General features: G+C 41.0%; 1 protein-coding gene across 1 annotated transcript in view; it reads right to left on the reverse strand.

Moving 5' to 3' along the window:
- Window positions 1-24,155, reverse strand: part of ITIH5 (inter-alpha-trypsin inhibitor heavy chain 5) — a 48,328-nt gene that overhangs the window by 22,073 nt on the left and 2,100 nt on the right. The window contains exons 2-7 of the mRNA XM_042872789.1: window positions 23,026-23,070; window positions 19,061-19,224; window positions 17,654-17,761; window positions 16,115-16,365; window positions 8,929-9,098; window positions 8,286-8,402 (exon numbers count right to left, since the gene is read on the reverse strand). Coding sequence (XP_042728723.1) covers window positions 8,286-8,402; window positions 8,929-9,098; window positions 16,115-16,365; window positions 17,654-17,761; window positions 19,061-19,224; window positions 23,026-23,070 — 855 coding nt within the window. The remainder of the gene's footprint in view (window positions 1-8,285; window positions 8,403-8,928; window positions 9,099-16,114; window positions 16,366-17,653; window positions 17,762-19,060; window positions 19,225-23,025; window positions 23,071-24,155) is intronic.

Consider the following 24,155-nt stretch of genomic DNA (forward strand, 5'->3'; position numbering starts at 1 on the left):
CAGTATGGATTACCTCTGGAGCAGTATATGTTCCTGTAAAATTAATCAATGAGAAATGTTTGAAGGCTGCCCCACAGTACCGTGCTGAAAAAATTCCATGGGAAGCAGTGGGGGTACCCAGACAGCCAGCCAGACTGACACAGCAGTGTATGAAGACCACAGTCTTGTTTTGCATTTAGCTCATTTTAAGTAGTGTCACATCATGTAATGCTGCAGTTGGACACTCAAACACTCCCCCATCAGCTTGACAAGCAATCTCCATGGAGCTAGAAGCAAAAAGGTCAATGCCAAGGGGACAGTACCCCATGCCCTCAATACGGTTGGACGCCTCTCCCTCTGCCTCTGTCCTCAGAAGATGGAATTAGTGCATTAAAATCGTTTCAAGAACTTGGGACTTCCATTCTCTGCCCCTGTCACAGAGATCAGCTGTGCTGGGAAGAACTGTATGTCCAAGTAGAGGTTGACAACAGCACAGGCCCTGTGTTTCTGCAACAATTAGCTGCTACCTTTCATTTATCCATGAAAGGGAATGCTGTACTTCCACAAAGATGAAGTTATTCCTCCAAAGAGATCCTAACTCTGCAACCACTTATAGACTTTGCCCTTTTTTCTTCAGCTGGAAACTTCTTATTTTGTAATGCAACTTGCTCATTTTCATCTCAAATGACAGTGATTGCTTGGAGAGTGGTTGGTTGGAACAATCTCTGTACTTTTGCTGAGAGTCAACACTGAACAATGTAAAAGCACTAAACAGTTGTTATAAAAATAGTAAATTAGCCTGTTCCCACCTGAGAATGTGCCATACAGCCCTCACAGTCCATCATCACTTGCTCTCTCACTTTTCCATTTCCAAATCTCAGCAGCTCCATCTCCCCACTCTCCTAAGTCCTGAAAATCTCTGTTTCCAGCCCTTCCTCTGCCCACCTCCATCCCAAGCCACTGCAACAGGCTTGACTTCAGGCCAAATCTTTGCCCAAAACTCTGAAGAGCTGAGAAAAGAGCAGATACATCAAAGAGTATCAAGTCACTACATCAGGTAGTAACTATCCAAACAAAAGCTCTCTCTTTATATAACACAGATTGTAGCACCCACCTCCTGAATCAGAATCTGCCTATGAATACTGCTTGACGACTGTAGTACTTCTTAATACAGTAGCATAAGGAAGACCTCCTTATTGCAGGCTTCCCCAGAATATCCCAGGCAGTTAATTCAGAGCCTTGACTGTTCTTTACAGTTTGAGACAAATTGTCCCAGTTGGGCAATGCCTACAGTATGTACCCCGTAATAAGGTGAAAGGGTATTAACTTGGAAACAGCAGTGTTACTGCAAGCAATGTTGGACTAATAGCTTTTGGCCAAGATCTAATGTCTTCTAGACTCTGAGGATCTTGTACAGCCATAAGCCCAGTCTATACAAAATTCTGCAAGGAGACAAGCAGAGGCAAGGAAGATAACCCACCTAACTTCAAATAGCAAATTTATGATGAAAACATGAATAGACGCCAGCTCTGACTCGCATGTATTGCTCCAGCTAACAGAAAACACAGTTCTGGCCTGAAAAGACTGTGAAAAAGAGATCTAGAGCTTCACAGCATGTGTATGCCAGGCCATGGTCCTGATCAGCCTCCTTTGGGGGTTCTATCCATGGGCCAGGTGGCTCCAGCCTGGGCTTTCAGTCCTAGTCTGAGCCTCAGGTACCTGTCTCTTGCTCTGTCACAGCTACTCTTGTGCCTGGTCATGGACCCCATTGATCTTGACTCATAGACTAATTTCCCAGCTTGATTTTCCCCCTGGCTTGCTATATAGATTTGCCTGGTGGCCACTGGGCTGTGTGGGGTCACTTTGGTGGGTTTGGCCTATTCTTTGATGAATTCAGCAAAGGCTCTGTGGAAACCTTTTGGAGAACTCTCACTGTCTTCACAGGGTTTCAGGTCAAGCCATAGCAGCACCTCCATGTCAAACTCTGCACTTGCCTTTGCTTCCTATTTGCTCTGAACCCAATTCAAGGACTTACTTTTCACAGGTGGGCTGAGGTTTTCTTAGAAAATGCTGTCCCTATTTCTACTGCCTCAATGTGAAGCAAATCAGCTGTTAGTCCTAAGACCGGAAAATGATGTTTTCAATCGTGAATATATCTGAGGACATCTTTCTCTGAAGCTTGCTTGTTTCTTTCTGTGACCCTGTCACTATTTATAAATTTTAGAGTTTTGGAAAAGTAGATTATTCTGTAGCATGACAAGTGTTTGCACATTTTTGGAAGCTGGGGAGTCAAGGGCTATGTGGAGCTGACAACCTATTTAGTGTAGTGGTTGTCAAAATACATATCCACATCTAAAGAGAGGAGTGAGATAACACTGCTGTTGTACATTCCTGAGTAAGTGGCAGCTGCATCAATTTAGTCTGTGCTGGATACATTGCATAAAGTTCCTCTGTTTTAACTCAGATAGTTACTTTCTAATGGAAGTGGGAAAGCTGACAAATCTTTTCTCTTTGCAGAGCTTTAGAATCACTAAAGGTTTTAATTAGGATTAGCATTTTTTCCAGAGTTCCCTGGTGGTTTAAGGTTGTTCTCCTGGACAGCAGCCATTATTTGGACTAGTAGTCAACAGGCTCACAGCCACCTCTGCAGCAACCAGCAGAAATAAGTAGAGCCTGAAGTGAGAACATTAGGCGTTGAGGTGCTTGTCTGCTCTCTTTACACCCTGAAACTGCTCAGAGAGAGCCTGGGTGTTGAGTCAGAGGCACAGAAGGCATTTAGGGCTCCAAAGGAGCTCACATGGTGTGGGTCATGAATCAGGGGTGCCAACAGTGTTCCTTGGTTGGATGCAAGCAAATAAACTGAAGCAGCTGCAAACACACAGCAGGTCCCAGTTTCAGTTGAGTTCCTCCTAGCACAATTAACCTCAAAGAGAGTTACAGCCTGGCACACTACCACTGACAAGCTGCCAGGCTTGTGATGTAGCCAACTGCTCAACTAAGTGTGTGGGCAATTGTTGCCTGTGGGAAAAATAAGGTGAAATTAAGCCATGGTTCAAACAGCTTCATTTTACCAAGTCTGCAAAACATCTGCAAACCCATCCTCTTGTGGGCACATTCATAGCTTAGAACATGCCTGATGTGTAGCTCTGGAACTCAGGCTGGTAAGTCCTTTTTCACCATGCTGTCTGAAGCTGAGGATAATCATGTCAGTCACAAGGTAGTGAACGCATGTCTGGCCCATCTTTCTCCTAATTATACCATTAGAAAAGTGAAATGTCCTCTAGAACAAAACAAGCAAGCAAACAAACAAAAGCTCTAAAACAAAAGGTGCCCATAAAAATTAGGTCAGATTGTTCAAAGGATAAAACCATTTTGCTTCCTGACAAAACCTGCAGATACCACCTGTTCCCTGGGATCTTCTGACTCGTGTTATAAGCAACTATTCCACACAGAGCTTACTTCCTCTCTGCAAAGGAAGGAACGAAGATCTTGAGGACAGAAACAGGATGCCAGTGGCATCGTTGCTTGTATCAGGAATAGTGTGGTAACCAAAACTAGGGAAGTAATCCTGCCCCTGTATTCAGCATTGGTGAGGCCTCACCTCGAGTACTGCTTTCAGTTTTGGGCACCTCAGCACAGAAAGGACATTGAGGTGCTGGAGCAGATCCAAAGAAGAGCAACAAGACTGGTGGAGGGCTTGAGGAATATGCCCTATGAGGAGAGACTGAAGGAACTGGAGCTGCTTAGTCTCGGGAAAAGGAGGCTGAGGGGAGACCTTATTGCTCTCTTCCAATATCTGAAAGGTGCTTACAGCAAGAATGGGGTTGGTCTCTTCTCACTGGTGGTAGGCGACAGGACAAGGGGAAATAGCCTTAAGTTGAACAAGGGTAAGTTTAGGTTGGATATCAGGAAACACTTCTTTACCAAAAGGGTTGTTAAGCACTGGAATAGGCTCCCCAGGGAGGTGGTTGAGTCACCATCCCTGGATGTGTTAAAAACTGTTTGGATGTGGTGCTCAGGGACATGATTTAGTGGAGGGTTGTGAGAGTTAGGTTAGTATGGTTAGGTTGTGGTTGGACTCAGTGATCTTTGAGGTCTTCTACAACCTGAGCAATTCTGTGATTTTATTCTGTGATTCTAATTTTGTTTTCCTTTCCAGTGGGATAACAATAATAACATACAGTCTTGAACACATTAACATTTTTTTCATCATCATATTCAAGGGTTTTCTCTTCCTGAACTTCATGTCCCTACCAGTGCTATAAGGTGAGTATCATGAAGTCACAGATTCTCAGTAGAGGAGCTGTAACACAGCTGAATTCACTAGGCATTACCAGTTCAGATGCTGTGAAAACCAACTCAGCTCTTGTGAGGCCCCATCTGGAGTACTGCTTCCAGGACCAGGGCTCCCAGTACAGGAAGGATATGGAGCTCTTGGAGCAGGTCCAGAGGAGGGCCACTAAGATGATCAGAGGGCTGGAGCACCTCTCCTATGGAAAGGTTGAGGGAACTGTGCTTGTTTAGCTTGGAGAAGAGAAGGCTCCGGGGAGACCTCATTGCAGCCTTCCAGTACTTGAACGGAGCATATAAACAGGAAAGGGAACGGCTGTTTACAAGGGGTGGATAGTGATAGGAGAGGGGGGAATGGTTTTAAACTGAGACAGGGGAGGTTTAGGTTAGATATTAGAAGGCAGTTTTTCATACGGGGTGGTGATGCACTGGAACAGGTTGCCCAAGGAGGTTGTGGATGCCCCATCCCTGGTGGCACTCAAGTCCAGGCTGGATGTGGCTCTGGGCAGCCTGGTCTGGTGGTTGGCAACCCTGCACATAGCAGGAGGGTTGAAAGTAGATGATCATTGTGGTCCTTTTCAAGCCAGGCCATTCTATGACTCTATGATTCTATGTCTCCATGATTCTATGATTCTATGATATGAGGGGGATGTCTCAGGAGTCTCAATGTCTTCATTTAAGGTGATCAACCAGTCCCACTATGTGTGTTTGCAACTAGGTCTGGATGCCTTGTTGCTTCAAAGGATGAAATATCTGAGAAATAAAAGGATGGTGCAAACACATAAAAGATCACATAGGAACTAGAAAGGCTTGGGAGATGAAAAATGAAAGTAATTTTGTTTGTAGAACTGCAGGAAGCATGAAATACTGACCCCATTTGAGTCATGTTGCTGTCAATGAACATTATTGTTCATTATTGTTATGAAGGGAGATAGCTGAAGATTACAGTATCTTGAGTGTATAAGAGTGCAAAGCTGATGTTTCTCACCCATGCTTTTACAGCCCTAAAAACTTTGCGACAGTTACCATAGCTGACCTGAACAACTTCTCTTTACAAGAGCCCAGTGTATTTTTAGCTGATCATGCATGTGACTCAGCAGTCAGAAATGAGGGAACACCATCCCACAGGAATTCCCAGCGCTCTGTACTCTACCACGGATTACCACCACAGCTGCAGGAGTCTGAGAGAAAAGGAGGCATTTCCTCTGCTCAGATGTATCTTGCCACCAGGGAACATGTCGATAATATAACAAACATCTTGATAGCAACAATTGGGTAAAAAGGCCACTGAGCAAACAGAAATCATGGCTGTGACTGGTTTACCAAAAGAGACCTATTGTTCAGTCACTCCCAGATCTTGAGTATTCCTTAGCTAATCTGCAGTTTGAGTTGGAGTATTTGTTTAGGTTTTGTTTGCTTTGTTTTCTTTGATTGTCTGTTTATGATTCAGGCCATAACTCAATGAAGTTTTGGGTTTTGGAGCAGTTAAAATCAGAGGAAGATAAATGTTTACTGAACATAGCACTCCTAGATAACTTACCCATAGTTCTCCATTAAAAGAGTGTAACTGAGGCAACAGGCACAAAGTTGAATACACCCTTGACAAAAGACCTGGCTAGATACATCTCTTGCTTCAGGCTTAGGAGGCATTTATTTCCACTTAATTAGCCTGAGATTTATGTATTTTTAGCATTAGAAGCTAGCTAGGCTATGAAGCAGGCCTTCAAGGGTTAATCCCTGGTCATGCTGTTTCTAGTAAGTATATGAAAAGAAAAGCTAATTAGCTCAGGAGGAAAACAAAAGTTTTCATAGTACAGGGTTAATCTGCTGACCCAAGGAACAACTTTGTTCAACTCACCCCAGCACCAAGCCCTCCAGAGTCCTAATCTCCATGGTTCAGTGCTGTACTCCTGACTGCTTACAGCATGCAGAGCTGGGTGCATTTGGGTAATATCTGTTTATTCAGCAAGGGAAGGCTTGACATTTTTCAGCAGGATAACAGAAAACCAAAAACCAGGCTCCGTCCAGAGGAATTTGTAGTGATTCAAAGGCATCTTCATTCAAGACCTGCTTCAGTACAGTGCTAGGTGTGTTTGTTAACAGCTCTCTGCTACTCCAGGCACTGGGGAAGATAATTAGGAGCCATAAAAGTCATTTTAGCTTAAAGTGGAGATAATTTAATTTGATAGAAGCTACAGCTTCTAAATGAAGATTTATGACCACCGTTGAAACCAGATGGTAAAGATTTTAGCAGAAATAGAAAGGCATAAACACCCACAATGTCCTTGATCAAAGACAGAAAACTGTCAGGGAAGTACCATCATTTGTGTCCATGAAGGACATTTAGGCTAGTGTTAGTGGCCAAGGGAAAAAACAAACAAGCAAACAAACAAAAACCACAACACTTTCAAATAACCACAATTTCCTTATTTCTCCTATCATTACGTGCTCTAGGCAGGTGACAAAGGAGCCTGAGTGGACTAATTAGAGCTCCTTAACTGAATCTGACATAAGCCTACGCCATTAGACTTCAGTCGTTCTAGTGGGGTTATAACATGTCATCCATGCAAGCTGAAACTGCCTTATACTGGTGTCTTAGTATCATAGAATCATGGAATCATTTAGTTTGGAATAGACCTTCAAGATTATTAATTCCAACCATCAACCTGACCTGCCAAGTCCTATCACTAAACCATGTCTTTTATGCCGCGTCCACACATCTCTTAAATACTTCCAGGCATGAGGACTCCACTATTTCCCTTGGCAGCCTGCTTGACTACTCTCTCTGTGAAGAAATTCTTCCTAATAAGTAATCTAAACATCTCCTCGAGCAACTTTAGACCACCTTAATGTATGTGAGAAGTGACAGTTTCCACTGTCATTAGTAGATAACAAAGTAGAAGGCAAAGATGTGGGCCTTTCAACAGAAAGAAGCCACTCAACATTTCCATATCTTATAACTGTGGAGCAAGTCTTCAAGTGGAAAGGAAGTGGAAAGGAACTACCTCTACCAGGGCTTTTGCACATTTATAAGATGTAAGCTTGGCTTATGTCTGAAGTGTGAGTACAGAGATGAGATGTATCTGTCAGACCAGAATTGAAATATTGATTTCTCTCTGCTTCTTTGTCACTTAAATTCTTTGCTGAAATGCAAGAATTTGTTTTGTGTTATAAGAATTCCGATGACTGACTGGTAACAGGAATGATAGAAACTACAGATCAAAGATTTATTAAGATTTAAAATATTTAAAGCATTTAAATATATATTTTTTTCTAATTTAATATATTAAGCATTTAGGAACTAAATAATAACCTAACAACCTTACATAGTCCAGACAGGTGTACCTATAACTTCTGTAACACTATATTTTTTGTTCCAGATTTAAGTGTTTCAGATTCCAATTAGATTAGATCTGATGGGTTGATGGTTTGATTAGGTTTGATCTTAGTGATTTTGAACATTAGGGATTTTATGATTCTGTGATTCTAGTTTGTACTGATAATATCATGTTGAGAAAAAGACTATATTCCCCCAGACACAGTACTCCTTCCAAGCCAACTAGTTGGATCTGTGGACTGGAGCTAGTTTCCAGCACTGGTAATTTGGCCTTCAGTTTGATATGTTGATTCACGTCAAGATCTGTGTCCTGGGAAAATGTCTGAGATTTGCAGTGAAAGAATCAGATTCTCAAACAGGGCAAACTGACTTTTCTTTCAGAAAAACTCATCGAGTCATACACCGTTTTTCCAAGAGTTTTGTAATGTAAAGACAGAATTGTATTCTCTCTGCTAAGATGGACACAATGGTTTGCTGAATGCACTTTTCTGAGAATTCTCCCTAATCTGCCTCTCTTCAAAATGAACAGGATAGAACTGCCCAGCACAATCTTATCTGTTCAGTTTTGACAGCACTGACCTTTTATGCAGAGTGATGAAGAATCCTGGTAAGATGAAGCCTGAAACAAGTTCTCTGCAACCTTAAAGTCAACCAGTCTATAACACATGCAAGGACTCACCTGCTTTAGTTTTGTCCCCACCATGGATGCACTGCTGTCAAGGACAAAGACAACGTTCTTTGGTAAGGGAGGTAGATCCATGGGTGCAAAGTAGTGTACAAAATACCCATTAAGAATCTGTAGAAGAAAAATGAATTTAGGAATGAAGGGAAGATTGTGATTCAGTATCCCAGACACATCATTACTGGATGAGCACACCTGATCTTGCTTTTAATCTGTGTGTCTACATTGGTGGATGAGCTCCCTTCAGTTTCCCTCTTGATTCTTGTCCTCTGTTCATTCACAGTGGGGGGCCTACTGAAGTCTCTGCATCTCCTTGCATGGTGGACAGTGGTTTTCTTCCAAATGTAGTAAGGATATAACATGTATACCCAGGGATCAGAATCACCACATGCATGTGGGTACCTGGCCCTATATCCAGATGCATGCAGTCTATATATTGAAAAGCAAATACAAAACAGAAACTCAGTGAAGCATGTCCTTTCTTTTAAGTCTATCTTGTGGTTGCAAACTTACTTTATTTTGGACAGTTTTTTCAAGCCTTCACTTGGAAAACATTTGCTAGGATATATAGAGTGTGCAAGGCAGTCAAGCCTTCTCAGGCATAGCTAATAAGATGGAAAAGATCAGCCATGTGAAGTACCTGAACATCTCCAACACTCAGCTCCCGGTTGACATCGTATCTGACTATGAAGTCTCCCAGGATGCCATTTCGGGCAATCTTGGTTTGCTCGACAACATTGGGACTGAATGTAACTTTAGCTAAGGTTTTGGTTTGTCCAATCACAGTAGAAGGAGGAGGAGAGACATCACCTGTTGAGATAAAACCACAGTATTACAAGTTTTTCCTATTTTCTTACATATGTCTAAGCACCACACACAGTGTATTACCATGAAGTTAGGCCTACTAGCACAGTTACATGCTAAGATCAAAGATTCATCTTACCAATGATAAAATAAGAACTTAATAACCCCTACCCCAAGATTGCCATGTTATCAGCGATAGAAATGTTTATCCAGTATTCCTATGATCACTGCTTTTTGGAAGTCACTGAACTCAAAGGCCAGATATTCTCGGTATGACTTCTAATCACTTCCCGTGAATAATACAAATCCAGCTTCAGACACGTACAGATCTTAATACCAACCAACTCAGTACATTTAGCATGCAGATCCTATACCTGAGCTCCTTCCAGGCAATATATGATTCATTTGACTTATTCAAACATTTCTTCTAGGACATGAATCATACTGCAGATTTGTCTCGACAGATTATAAAGAGATCTTGAGGTGACTTGTTCAGATATTCTATAAACTTCTGAGGTGGGATTGATATGGCTGATTATAAGTGTCTGTGTAATGTCTGCATCTGAGCAAGTCACCTTAGATCTCTTTATGTTCAGCAAAGAGCTGAGAGTATAGTCACTGTAATTTCAGTCTGACTTACTGATCCAACAACTAGTGCAGTCATGCAAACTGCATCCCAGAGATATAACTCAAGCTACTATCTTAGAGCCCTCCCAGGGTCAATGGAGACAGACATGCCTTTCAGAGGGCATCTCAGAGAAAGACAGTATCATTTTCTACGGTGATATGAAAATTCTTTGCTGTCTCTTTGGGTGGTCCTTCCTGTCTTTTTGCTAAGCACAAACCTACTAAGTGTATCTTTAAGTCCTGTATCCAATATTCCTCTCCAGGGGTTCCTATAATACTGTCATTGTAATGAGTAGTGGCACTTCTCCACCTTTTTAAAGTGCCTTGAGCAGCATTAGAAGAACATAACATGACAGCTGTATGCAAGACTGAACATCATCCACCTTGCATCCAGATCCCACAGCGATTTAAAAAATCGGATACATATGATTATGTCCATTTAACTAGTGGGAAAATGGAGGCATGAAGTAGTTACACAACTCTCCTGACTTCTCACAGGTTGAAGTTTATAGAAATGACAAGAACAGGGTTCTTGTGGTTTTATGGAATGGTTAGCTAAAGCTGTGTTGTTTACCGTAAAGTGTTATGCATAATCTAGACTTCTCCAGGCAAAGAAATGAAATTAAAAGTCATAAATGAATAGCACTCTAAGACTTCTTTTCCACCTTCATTTGGCTTTTGTTTTATAGCTGTCTTGTGAGTCTGTTTGGGAGCATACAAGAGCATACTACTTGGGCAGGAAGGGATTTCCTCTTAAGATACAAAAATAGTTGGAGGACTACGATTTGGAAAAAACTCATCTTGACAGAAGGAAGCTGCATGGCTTCAGTAAAGCCAGCAATTATTTCTGCATCATGAGGATCGATTTAGACTAAATATTAGAAAGAAATTCTTTACTGTGAGAGTGGTGAGACACTGGAACAGGTTGCCCAGTGAGGTTGTGGATGCCCCCTCCCTGGAAGCACTCAAGGCCAGGCTGGGTGGGACTTTGAGCAACCTGGTCTAGAGGGAGGTGTCCCTGCCTGTAGCAGGGGGATTGGAACTGGATGATCTTAAAGGTCCCTTCCAACCCAAATCATTCTATGATCATATGATTCTGTGGCTTCTCTGACTAAGCCACTTCTAATTCACACATCCCAACAGTAACTGAGTTTTCTCACCTAATGCATGTAAATCAATTCAGGACACAATTGTCAGATCTTAAAGGAGGCTTATGTTGTGACTGCCCAGAACTTTGACATTTACTCTACAGTCTGTGTGCAGTTCAGATTTCTCCAGACAGAGAAAATTCATAAATCACTAGCTCTGTATGATTTTATCTTCTTGGATTTGGTTTTACTATTGTAGCTGCCCTCTCATCTAATGAACCAATGTATGTAATATGTTTGTAACACACAGTGCATCCAGTTTGCTTGTGTTGGCCTTCCTGGATTTTCAGCCTGTCTTCCAAAGTCCCATTTAAGTGACAGAGTGCAGGAAATGTCCAGAATTCATAAAAATGACTGAACTATTCATTTACATTTTCTTATTTATTTGAGGGTTTCACATTACTTCTCAATAACTGAAAAGCAAGCATTGCCACTGGTTGGGTTGCCTGACCACATCAGGATTAGTGAAAAGCAATCTTAGACTGAAAACAGAAGTTCTTTCCTTTTACCAAGCTGTGACCTTTGGACTTCACTTCTGTGTTTCCCTGCCATATGTATGTTGGTGGGTTGAGCGTACTATGCTGTGCTCAACAGCATATTATGACAATATGAGTTACAGTTCCAGCATTTCCGTGTTCTTTGACCATATGAAACTAGCTCTGTGCTCTACACTTCCTCATCTTTTAAATGGCCATTATCATATGTATCCAGGTTTGTAAAGCACAATGGAATCTAGATGGGATTATGTGGATCACACTGCTTTCCTCAACTACTCTCAAAACACTGTGTATGAAGGTGAGAAGTGTCATTCCTTCTGACACAGACAGGTCTTTAGGAACATTCAGAGAGGAGCTTGCCAAGGCTGCCTCACACAGTGACAGGAATATCTGGGGAAGCATCTCCCACCATCTTACCATCTTGACCATCACTCTTTTCTTATCTCTGGGATATATCTCTATATATGGACTGATTAAAAAAGATCCAAAATGTTTTGGTTGGTTTTTGTTGTTTTTTTTTTCCATTCTGGAATAGAACAATAGAAATCAGCTTTGGAAGACAGGCTATTTAATCCATTCCATTCTCCCAGTCCCAATTTCTTCCTATTTACTTTTATCACGTTATCTGGAAATACTACAGAACTCCAGTAATGAAAGCTCAATATCTGCCCTTACCAGCCCTTGCTAGAACCTCAACTTTTCACTCTTAGGAAGATATTTTCAATGTCAAATTTACATTTTTATTTCTGTATCACAAACCTGTGGGGTTTTTTTGTCTTTTGTTGGCATAGTAAGAATAGTATTTCTTTTCTGCTTGGAGCAGCCTTGTATGTCTTTGAATACAACTACTATGTCATCCCCCAGCTTTCTCTTTTAGACAGCACTTAGTATCTGAATCACAATTACTCTCCCCTGTTTACCGGCCAAATTCTTTTCAGATAAGTGACTGGGAGGGGTAAATCTATGAAATACTGCAGAGTTCAAAGCATGGATGAGCTCCAGAGACCTACACTGACCCATGCTCATGTTGAGGTAATTAATAGTCTTCAGATAAATTTTCCACCAAATTCAGCTAAGTAAGCTAAGCAAGTAAAAGCATTTTTTCATGTGAGAATACAGTCTCCACATGATGAAAAGTTAAGCCCAAATTATGTTAGAAATTGGCAGAGCGATGAATAGAACTCAAATGCAAAGTTCATCCTCTGCTAACAAGTGGTAGCTTTCAAACAACTGTGATAAGAAATAAAAACCTTCCTGCAATCTAGATCCTTCATAGAACTGTACAATGATTAAGTTGGAAAAGATTTCTATGATAATCTAGTCCAACTGACTTTAAAGAGAAATAGAGTGATTTTCAAACAACATGGTGTCTCCCTACCCAAGACGATGGCTAGTTCTCAAATCACTGCTCTGGAGGAAAAGGATGAGAACAGTCAGCCCTGAGCATGCTGAGTGGGACACCATCCAGAAAATGGCTTCACTCTGAGGTCACCAGAAATGTCCACCATCACTGACCTCAGCATCTCCTGTTTTGGGCTTTGTATGTAACAGAAGCAAACACCTGCACAAGCCAAAGGATTACTTTCCAAAACTCACGTGTCTGTTATCTTCCTTTGGGAAAAATACAACTCCCAGATGGAGCTGTGTGTGAAGAAGTCATTGTCAAAAGAAGTATCCTGAAAAGACCTGTTATCACTTTGTCTCTATTCCATATTCAGAGAGGATGTACAGAATGCTTTCCTAGACCAAAGCACAGCTGACGTTGCAAGAATACCTGGAAAATTTGGAATCAAGTCCAATCTTTGTATCTTTGTATCTGTTGCCCAACTAAAAATGGGCAGAAATGAACTATTCTGTGTCAACTGCTACAATTTCTGTGCTATGCCCTTAAATGTCAAAAAAGTGTCAGTCACTCTGTCACATCAAGGGGCATCTTCTGCCAGTAAGTCTTAAAGTTTTCTCTTCTATTTGTCACAGACCGTATGGATATTAGCAGTTTGGCTAGGGTCAAAAGTGCAAATTGTGAATGAACATTAAACAGAAAACTTTTTTTCAATTAAGCTTCCTGCATGGGGTATTGTATCTACTGACAGCACGTAGAAAAGCACAACAAATGTAGGACAATTGGTCCACAAAGTACAGATCAGCCATTTCTCAACTTTGGAGCACCTAAAGGTTTTTTTTCACATTAGTTTTACTAATGGTCTTGCGTCTTTGGATGTCCTATGAGCAAGAAGGCTTTGCAGAGACTAATGGCTCAGATGATTTGCTTTCTGGATCAAGGTAAAGAGATGAAAATAGATGGGAGTATGATGGATTTCAAAGTGCCTTGAACTTGCTCTCTCTGGGAGTATTTTTGTGATTCCCACTTACATTTAGGAAGCAGGAAGTTCCTATTGTCTACTCCAACTGTGGTTGATCTTGTTGGTCAGAAAAGGTCACACACAATAAATCTCTCCTATTTGAAACTAGTTGTTCTCCGAGACCTGTATGAGAACCTTCTGAGATCCTCTGTCAAGTCTTTTGATTTATTTTTCTTTTTTTTGTGGGTTTTTGTGTTTTTTTTTTGTCTGCCTGTTATTCCTTATTTCCTCATTTTCCTTCAGATCAGAAAGGAGCTCTACAAACCCAACTGATTTTCTTAACTTTACATATTCATCAGAGCATTGGTCACCTGAGTACCAATGAAGCCTTGGTCTAAAAGACACGTAACACACTCCTGCCTGCTAACAGTGGACCCCAAAAGCATGTTTAGCACTTCAATAACTTCCACAGCAGTGATTTCACCTCAGAAAACATATTCCACAAATTGTATATACTCACTGAAAATAGAAAGAGTTTGTAGCAGCAATTCTAAATAAGGATTAAGCAAAGAAATGTGAATTTCAGTTGCTTTACCCACTGTAATGTCACATCTATTTATCACATTTTGCTGGATAGGGTGGATTTTAGAATCATAGAGCTTGGGTCCATTTTAAAAGTATTGTTTTGAATCTCAGACGCAGTGCCAAGAATTATCAGTGCTAACAGATTGTCATTTGGAGAGCAAGTTACAGGATTTTTCCCTGTATAGCATTTACACAAGAATTTCCACACTGTACTAGACCAACCGTGTGTCTGCTCTGCTCCATCTCCAACACTGATCAGTGGCAGATGTTTTGCAGGAAACCATATGCCACAATGCACTGTGATAGTCCCTGATAGGAGGAAAAGGATTCCTGTCCTCCTGATGAGGTACAGAGCACGCTTACTACACAGTGCATGAATGTATAGCAGGGAGACTAATTGGCTGTATGTGGCTTGACCTGAGGTTAGTTCAAGTCAGCAGGGCCATTGACTTCGTAGAGTCATAGAATAATAGAGTATCCCAAGCTGGAAGGGGTCCATAAGGGGCATCAAGTCCAACTCCTGGCTCCACACAGGAGTACGCGAAATTCAAACTACATTTCTGAGAGCATTGTCTAAACACTTATTTCAGTGCTATTTGGATGAAATCAGTAGTACCAGACTGAGTGATCAGTTTAACTCCCTGATCACAGTCTTCACTTGACCGACACAAACAGCTTCACTGATTTCACTGGTATTATGTCAGCTAGAGTAACGGAGGTCAAGTCTCACAAGCTTTTACATCCTGCTTCCACGTCAGACTCACCCTTTTAACTTTACCATTTCTTTTTTGCCAACATGTATCAGTCACAGTATCCTGTGCTTCTCGCTGTTAGTTTACACTAAAAATCGTTAATTTATGCTTGATGTTTGGACAAGTCCAAGGATGGCTGGGATAAAAGTAGACACTTGGAAAGTGGTTTTTCCTCATGGAATTTCCCATGTTCTAAAAAGCAGGATTTCCGATCCTTGCCTTGGCATGGGTGGATGGAAAAAACAATTCACTTCAACTGAGCAGTTCCCAGTAGATGTAGAGCCAGAGAAGAAGCTGCTCAAATACTGAGCACAAGGCCTGAAAGCCCAGTTCCAAGCTTCTAAAGACAATAGAAAACAGCCGTATTGAATTGAATGGGATCAGCCTAATAACCTTCAAAGTTCTTATGAGCTTATGCACAGACACCACGCAGACAGTTGTCTCTAGAAATTATGACAAATGCCATCAGCCTTTGCACTAAGACTGAATTCCCACCATCCAACTTCACGGAGTTGATAATCCTGAAAACATTTTCCTGTCATATTCGCTACACCAACTTTCTTGAAACTGGAGTTTGCCCTGCCAGTGAGTGAAAAAGGTCTCTAAACAGAAATTGCTGACAGCCCACAGTGTTTGGAGACTTGCTTATCACATAAGTGCAGCCACCCCTGGGTGCAGTGTACTGGCCATACAGTGACTACTGTAAATGTTCATAAAGGAAAATAAAAATAATAATAATAAAAAAATTAATAATAATAATAATAATAATAATAATAATAATAATTTTAAAATAAGTATTCTAAAAATTAGTTATAGCTGGAATTTTTCAGAGTAACTCACACCTAGTGAGTTCCTAGTGTTTATTTGCCATGTTATCTTTGTTTCCTTTATTTTGTGACAATAGCCTTGATCCTGGGCAATGAGGCTTTAATACAATGTTGGGGTTTTGTTTATTGGCTCATTTGGAGCAGAAGGTAAATGAATGAAAACCAAGTCTATGCAGTTATTCAAGAATGCCCCAGAGAACTCGCAACAGTTCCAATCCAGTTCCTAAGGTATTATTAGGATGTCACGAATAACAAAATCATGGATCATAAAATCTCGCCTTACCTTCAGCTTTTCCATTGCCTTTATGCTTGCTGTTGCGAAGGGGAGGCACTTCCAGTGAAATGATACCTGAGTTCTCCAGAATGTTCACCTCCACTCGTAACCTCCCCACCAGCTGCTGGGGCCGGATGCTGACCATATACTCATATTTTCCCAATCGCCTTTGCAAGAGCTCTTCATAATGCAGTAGGAAGTTGGCTTGCATCTTCCGAGGAATGAAAACTGAAGCTTTGAATGTCTCATAGCCATTCTCTCTGGAAGAAAAGAGGAATATGTCAAACATCTATAGCATAGAGCAGGACCAGAAGAAAGACTACCTCTTGGTTTCTAAACACAAGCATTTGTAAGACCCATATTTAATTCTTTCCTTTGCCCCAGTGACTCACTGCAGTACCTTAAGCAAAGTACAAATTATTTTCTCTTCCCTATTATTAGCTGTTTATCACTACATACTCAGAAGGGAAAAACAGGACCACAAAGACATTTCCATCTCTGGACACCTCTCTGAAAGGGCTCTTCTCTTCCAAGTGACTACAGTGTGACAGGTTCCCTTTTATGTCTGGATCCTGAGAGACTGTCCTTTGTTAAAAGCTTGTGACTTTTTTTTTTTAACCAGACTAGTCACATTTTGAATCCACAATGAGCTTGACATCCATAATTCTTAGTGGCAAGAAACATGATTTATAGGAAGAACACATTATTTTGTCTGTTTAGAACTTGACACATAATTATTCTTTTTCTCTCTAGATTTTCTATGAAAGACAGAAAATAAAGATACCTATTCTCTTTTCACACGAGTTCAGATCTCTGTCAGATTTCTCCCTCTGTACAGTTCATCATTTTTCTAATATGAGAAGTAATGGTCTAGTTATGTGTTCTTGATCATGTGTTTCATATTGGAGTAGCTTTACTATCACAGGCAACAAGGAGTCATGCAGGATTTTCTAAAGCAGAAAAATCCATTCAGACTTGCAACTCTTTGCAAGTTATATAGGAGAACCTGGGCACTCGTCAAATTAGAGGAGGAGAATAGCCTGCAGATCTGCCAAAGTGCCTTCAGGTGAACATAGGATTTCAGATTGTTAAAGAGATGGGACTTTCTGACAGCATGTGGCAAAAAAAGACTACACATGGTCAAGCACTGAGAACAGGGCAAATAGACAAGACTGCAAAAGGGCACCTGTGGTTCTACTACTGAATATCTTTGCAGTCTTGAAGTTGTAGCTTACTGAAGCGCCGTGTGTCTTAATTTTACTGCCAGTTATTCAGGAGGTAACAAGATTTCTTTTCCTCTCAAGTATATCAGTTCGACATCCTGGACCTCCTTGGAAGTGAAAAAGTTGTGCAACAGAGCCAGAAAATGTCACACACACATTTAGGTTACTTGGAGCATGGGATTGACACTAGGCAGTGAAGACAATGTTTTGTTCAGCTCCTTCCTCTTCCTATAGATCCATACGTGTGTATACCAAAGCAAGCAGAAATAAATATGGGAGGAGAGTACATTACTTCTCAGAACATAGTTGAATGCATGACACTTGCCTTCCGTTCACAGGACTTGGAGGTTTCTTCGTCTTTGCTTTGTCATCATTGCTGTGCTTCTTTTCTTTCCCTGTGACCTCCCCATAGTAAGTCTTGTTGCCAATGCTCCTAGAGAGATCAGAGATGTCAGCATGACTGATCCGCACCTACAAACAGTGAGAGCTGTGCAGCTCTCTGCAGAAGGGCACATGGACTGTGCACATGTGGACAGTTACTAGCACAACTCTTACTGAGTTCACTCAAATCAGTGGGATAGAAGCTGACTCAGAAGTGCCCTGGTTGCTTTCACTGGAAGAGCACATTTTTACTCCAGAACTTAACTTCTCTTAAATGCCAGTATAAAATGTAATCTTCAGAGCACAAAGACATTAGCCTGAAAGCAAAGCAATTGCCAGACTCCCAACAAGCACTGTTTCGTGTATGGTCCCAGATCCACCATCTGTGTCAGTGCATGTGGAAATATTCAGAATTGCTTCTCTCAAGTAGCTGCTTTGCTGACAAAAATACATCTCTCTGGGAATGAGTTACAGACCTGGATGGGCAATGGCAAAAGGCTAATTTTCCTTCTACTCAACCCAAGAAAAAGTTTTCCTAAAAAAAGCTTACCCCTCATCTGCTATAGTGAGGGACAAAGTAGTGGCAGTAATTTCTACCCATAGGGAGGAATCTTAGCATGACCAAACTAAACACATTTTAAAACCAAGTGCCTCATTTATTCCTTAGTGAGTTAGTTGAGTGTGAGTTGATTGCCCTTTGCCTGCCCTGCTACCCAGAGAATGACTAGCACCTCCAGCAAAAGGTCAGCCTGTCTTCTGTTTTGATTGTTGTGGTGCTCAGAGACGTGATTTAGCAGAGGGCTGTTAGAGTATTATGGCTAGGTTGTGGTTGGACTCAATGATCTTTAAGGTATTTTCCAACCTGAGTGATTCTGTGATTCTATGATTCTATGATTTTGTGATTTGACCCTTGTCCTCCATTGAGATTGTGAAAACGTAGAAAAATAAGAAGCTTTTGAGGCACCACAGAGTTAGGAGACATAAATATGCTGTGCTAGTGTTGCTGAAATTTTAATTGAAAAGGTTAGAAGAGTTGTTCTGGTCCAAATCTGAGAAAGAGGAGAAGGAATTTATTAAAGTGCACTCACATGGGAAATAGAAGAATGCTCTTCCACATGTACAGTGAGGGCTTGAATCTTAGTATCCTGTCCTCCAAGCATTTGTTCTGTGCTGTGAGGCCATGATATTCTTGGATGAAGTATACCATGTGTGTATTTTCCAAGTGCAACTATTCTAAATGCAAAAAAGCATTGATACAGTCCAACTGCAGGCTAGCCAGTGTTTAAAATCTCAGAGACCTGTTTGTGAGATGGAAAAAACATTCACCTAGCTGTCAGAACTACTTACGTACATGGTAAAGTTGGAGATGAAAGCTGCAGCTGGGATCTGCATCTCAAACACGGCTTCTCGTGCCTCGGATCCACTGTTCACCATTGTACAGGACACCGTGGTGAAAGCATAGCGAGAAATGATTGTGGATTTCACTGAGAATTCAGACATCCGAGGCCTAGTTTCCTGTAGATATCAAAGGTTACCCATTAACAGTGAGTTAGGTAACTCTTCCCTTCAATTTTACAGTGGGTTTAATATTTAATATTCTCAAAGAATGAACCCTTTTGCAATGAGTCTTTGACTCCCTGTGAGAAACACAGCAAGCAAGGTGAGGATTGCCTCCAAAATATCAGGTGAGATGCAAAAGTTAAACTTAAAAAGACATGGCAGTGTCTTTGTTCGTACACAAGGTCAAAAAACTACAGTCATTCTCCAATTCTCAGGAAGGGTCTGGGCAGCACAAGAGCTCTGATTTTGCCAGCATCTGTGTTGTGAAATACACTGATAAAATCCATCTGTATCCTAAGTTGCACTCTTCAACTCTGACTATTCGAGACAGTGAGGATTAGCCCATTTTGGCCTGGAAGAGAAGCCCAAAATATCTCCCCATAGGGTCCAGAACTGATGTCACAAGAGCAGATGTAAGACTTCTTGAAAGACTGAGATCACTGCGCATGGAGCAGCATCTTAAAACTGACACAGTCAGATCCGTAAGTTTTGTAAACAGAAAAACTGCTGTCACTGGAGTGAGTTGAGTCCTCCTCTGCTGAGAATCAATGCTGGAGGTCTCAGCCAATGGATGGAAGAGACTTAATAAGAAACACTGACACAGTGACATCTCAAACAAAATATTTTAAGCCTTTTAGCCCATATTGGATTTCTTCCAGCAGAGAAGTAGCAGAAATTTCAGAGAATAACACATGATGTAGCAATGGAAGCTGGAAGCCAATTTCTGCTGCATGGGAATGTGTCTGGGGTTGGAGCATTTCTTCAGTCTAAGATGATTTTTGACAGCAACGCCTCCATGGAACTCAACAGTTTTCATCCTAGAAAACTTCAGTGTGTTTAACTGTAAGTAGCCCGTTAGAAAATAATCTATTTGCTGCTTTAAACCATTGAAGTCTGAAACTTCAAAAGCAGAAGGGAGCTAAACAGTAAAATATGTTGCAAGTAAAGAGCAATTTTGCTAAACCATGTACATCAAGAATTTATTCCTACTGAGGCTACTAAAAAATCATAGCCCCCTGAGACTTGTGAAAACACAAACATGTTCTTCAGCTGCACTACCAGCCTTTTTCTCCCAATAAAAACAATTTTCCCAAATGGCTTAACAAAGGGATCAATTGTTGTATGAATAAGTATGAAACAGAAAATATTCTGCGGTAGCTGATGGCATCAGAATAGCAATAAATGAGCATCCAGCTAATAAAGCTGCTGGGCTAGTGGCTTCCAGGCAAATGAAAGGATGAGAATCCACTAGAAACAAAGATGAAACTATCAACAGCTGGAAATAAGGCCCCATCTGCCTACACTTTCAAGGCTTGGATATGTCTGAAATGGACCTAATCACAAGAGAAGTCTTTAACAGCTGGAGAATATCTGATTTGTTCTGTCTCCATGTATATCCTCCTCAGCACAGGTTCAGCTCCCATGGAGCACAATGGCAAAAACTCATTTTCAGTGTGAGCTGGTTCACTAATTGCAGACAGCTCAATGAGATGTATCTAGACTAGAATATATCTACTTAATGTAGATGTCCACCCTAGGCCACAAGGGGCTTTTAGTCAGTTGGTGGTGACCGGAACAATATTCCCAAAATATGGGGCAGCATGTTCTTAGGATTTTCCTGCACACATAGGCATGAATTTTCAGTTTCTATCTGCTGAAAGTGGAGAGGATGGGGAGTTTTAATCTGGAGTGATGTTGCAGGCACATTTCAAGATCTAATGAGATGATGTTCCATTCACTCTTTTGTACCATCAACTGCCTGTGGCCTATCAGGTGTTAAAAAGGATTTGCAGAAGCGAAAGAGAGAACCTGAAAATGCAGCAAATTCCTTAGATCCAAAAGTCCTGCATTCACTCTCATTTTCTGCATTTCATCACAATCTGTGGGTGCAAACCAGGCTGAAAGCTCAACAGCAAATATCTGAGATACAGACTGGTTTTGCAGTGGCAGATCTTGACTTGTCAAAACAAGAATGTAGCCTGCCACTGGCAGGGGTCAATAGTACATGCTCAGAGAAGAGTGTTAAGATCTGGCCAACCTGGTACTAAAGCTCAAGAACTTTCTCTCAGATTCCTCTAATTAGTGGCTGGAGGAATTCCTATACCCAGTGTGGCATTTTATAAACATCATTCCTGAAGATGTTCAGGAAATGTGAAGATGTTGTTCTTAGGGACATGGTTTAGTAGGCAATAGTGGTGGCAGGTAGATGGTTGGACTAGATGATCTTAGAGCTTTTCCAACCTGAACAATTCTATGATTCTGTTTTATATGAAGAACCACATCCTTTAGATGTTTTCTACCAAGTCTATTATCTACTAGTTTCAACTGATCTCTGTTAAACTCTGCATCCCTTGAAACAAGCTCCAGTTCTAATATCTTCACAGTCAAATGGCAAAAACAAACGGAAAAAAAATACATTCAGCACTTCTTCCTCCTTGTGGTGGGTAGATGTTGCTGCTGGAGAAAGCAAACACTGTGCCAGGGCATCATATACAACTGGGGATGAAAGAGCCTTACAGCCCTGGAAGGGATCTGCCATTTCTTGTATATAGAAAATATAAATGCTGGGGGCAGAGGCGGTTTCAAAACAGGTTGCTAGGTCGGGCTTGGCGGGCAGCCCAAGTTCCAGTCTGTGATTCTCGCATGTTCCCTGGAGCCTTTACACAATCCGTCAGTGCTTGATTCTCTGACTTACAGCTGCACAAATGCCTGCTTGTTTTCCCCACTTTTTATTAAGGTCTTCAGAAGAAGAGAGACAGCACAAAGGAGAAACAAAACAAAACAAACCATTTGTTTAATATTATTATTGCTGTGATTTATTATTCCTATTAAAAATAAAGCCAGGGAGTGCCAAGGCAGTGGATTAACACTTTGCTACAATAAAGGTTGGCTGGAGGCTTTTTGAAGATGTCCCAGTTATTATGATGAAGTGGGAGCTGAAAATTTTCTGCCAAACATATTATTTTGTGTTTGTTTATAAGAAATCTTTGGAAAGACAGAAAAGAGCTGAAGATAAATGAAATTCACTCCACATTTTTGCCTCTATCAGTTGCTTTCATCAAAATATACTGACTGCATGTCAGATTAGAAATTGTAAACTAGTAGTAAGATTGAGGATTGCTCTCCCTTAGGGTGCTGATTCAAGTGTCAAAGATCAAAGGAGCCAGAAGCTACTGATGGCTGTTCAGTGTGTGAAATGAGTTCTTCCAGTTCTTTTCCAGAGAAAAGAAACCAGGAAAATAACTGGCCATGAATAGCGATTTCACTGGCTTTAGCCATATTCTTATCTAAGCCATGCAAATCTCAGTGCAGCAACATAGCCAGATCTGACAAATTTTCTGTACATCTTAAAGCTTAGATTCCCCCACCAAAAGGAAGATACTGGCTTCTTTGCTCTCTTTCTTCAATAAATTCTGGCTTCTGTATAAACAGAGAACAACAGATCTTCAAATTTCAAAATGAACTCTCTTTTTCTCTTGAAATTCAATGAGATTTCATCAGTCTCATTCATGTTCATTGCATGGTTGATGATGATAGCATTGGATACTACCCAAATCTGTGGCTGAGAAGATGGATTGCGAAGAGTTAGAAGAACTTGTACCTGCTGGATGACTCAAAATTAAGATTTTTTCCCCAGAATCACACCCCTACCATCACTGACTGATACAGTTTACTCTTGGGCACAGGGATGCACATGCATATAGATGCTCAGAGCAAGTGTAATTCTCATGAAGTAAAAGACAGGGTGATACATACCAGCCTCTGCAAAAATCTGGTCTGTCTTGGGACACGACGTACAACCTGCAAAGAATTGAAGGAGTTAATGGAGCCTTGGAAAGCTTGTCATTTGTTTAAATCCAGATGTGAGCTTGTCTGGCTGAACACAATGGCCAGGTTCAAATGTTCCTTAGGTTTGAACTAAAACCTAAATCTCTTCTCTATTAGCATACCCATTCATCAAAGCTCAGGAATGCAGCTCTCATGAATGAGAAGGTATTGTGTATTTTACAAATGCTACCTGTCCAGAATGTCTCTACTTGAAGGCAAGGACATCAGCAGTGGCTGTCCGTGCTGCGTCTTCATCCTCAAGCATGTTCTCTGACAGCTCCCTGTGGAGGTACACAAAGGCTCTATACTACTGTTTTTCCAGTGGCACGGTGTGCGATGCATGATGAACTCTTCTAAATGGTTTCCCAGGAAAATAATGTCCATCTATTTTTATATTGGATGCTACAAATGCAATTTTTTTGTTAGAATTTTCCCAGCCCCCATCTCCTAGTCTCTGTTAGGAAGGGAAAGCTGGAAGTTAACCATAGATCAGATGAAATAACTTCATAGGTAAAACACATCTGCCAACCCAGTGTTGGGCATCCTTACTTCAATCCTTTCTGCCTTAGGACCTCTGGAGGCCTAGCAATTGATCAGACTAGAGCAGGACAAACTGAGCCCTGCACTAGTTTCATTTGCTTATTAAATGTCATTTTGAGCCCAATTAAATCATCAAATAAAAGTCAAAGCCCATTCCTCGTCCTTACTTGAATTTTATTATTAGACAAAGTATTTCACCTATGACAACGCAGTCCTACTCATTTCATCACCCTTCACTACAACTCCTCTGACTTTTTTCCACATACATGTAAGTCTTGGCTTAACATGTCCAAATCCAATCCCTCCTCAATACATAGTAGAAGTCTCTTGTCAGTGAGGAACAATGAGGGAAGCCAAGTGACTTTCTAAAATGTTGGTGAAACTCTAGAGAACAGAGGAATGCAATGATAATTTTTTACCTGATTTGCCCTTTCTCTTGATTTACACTGAAAACAAAGTCACCCCTTGCCAAATATATAATTTTTTTCTCTTTATTCATGCATTGCGAAGCTCAGAAA

The sequence above is a fragment of the Lagopus leucura genome, unplaced genomic scaffold (genome assembly GCF_019238085.1).
Source record: "Lagopus leucura isolate 7727_CA_CO unplaced genomic scaffold, USGS_WTPT01 Super-Scaffold_100008, whole genome shotgun sequence".
NCBI lineage: Eukaryota > Metazoa > Chordata > Aves > Galliformes > Phasianidae > Lagopus > Lagopus leucura.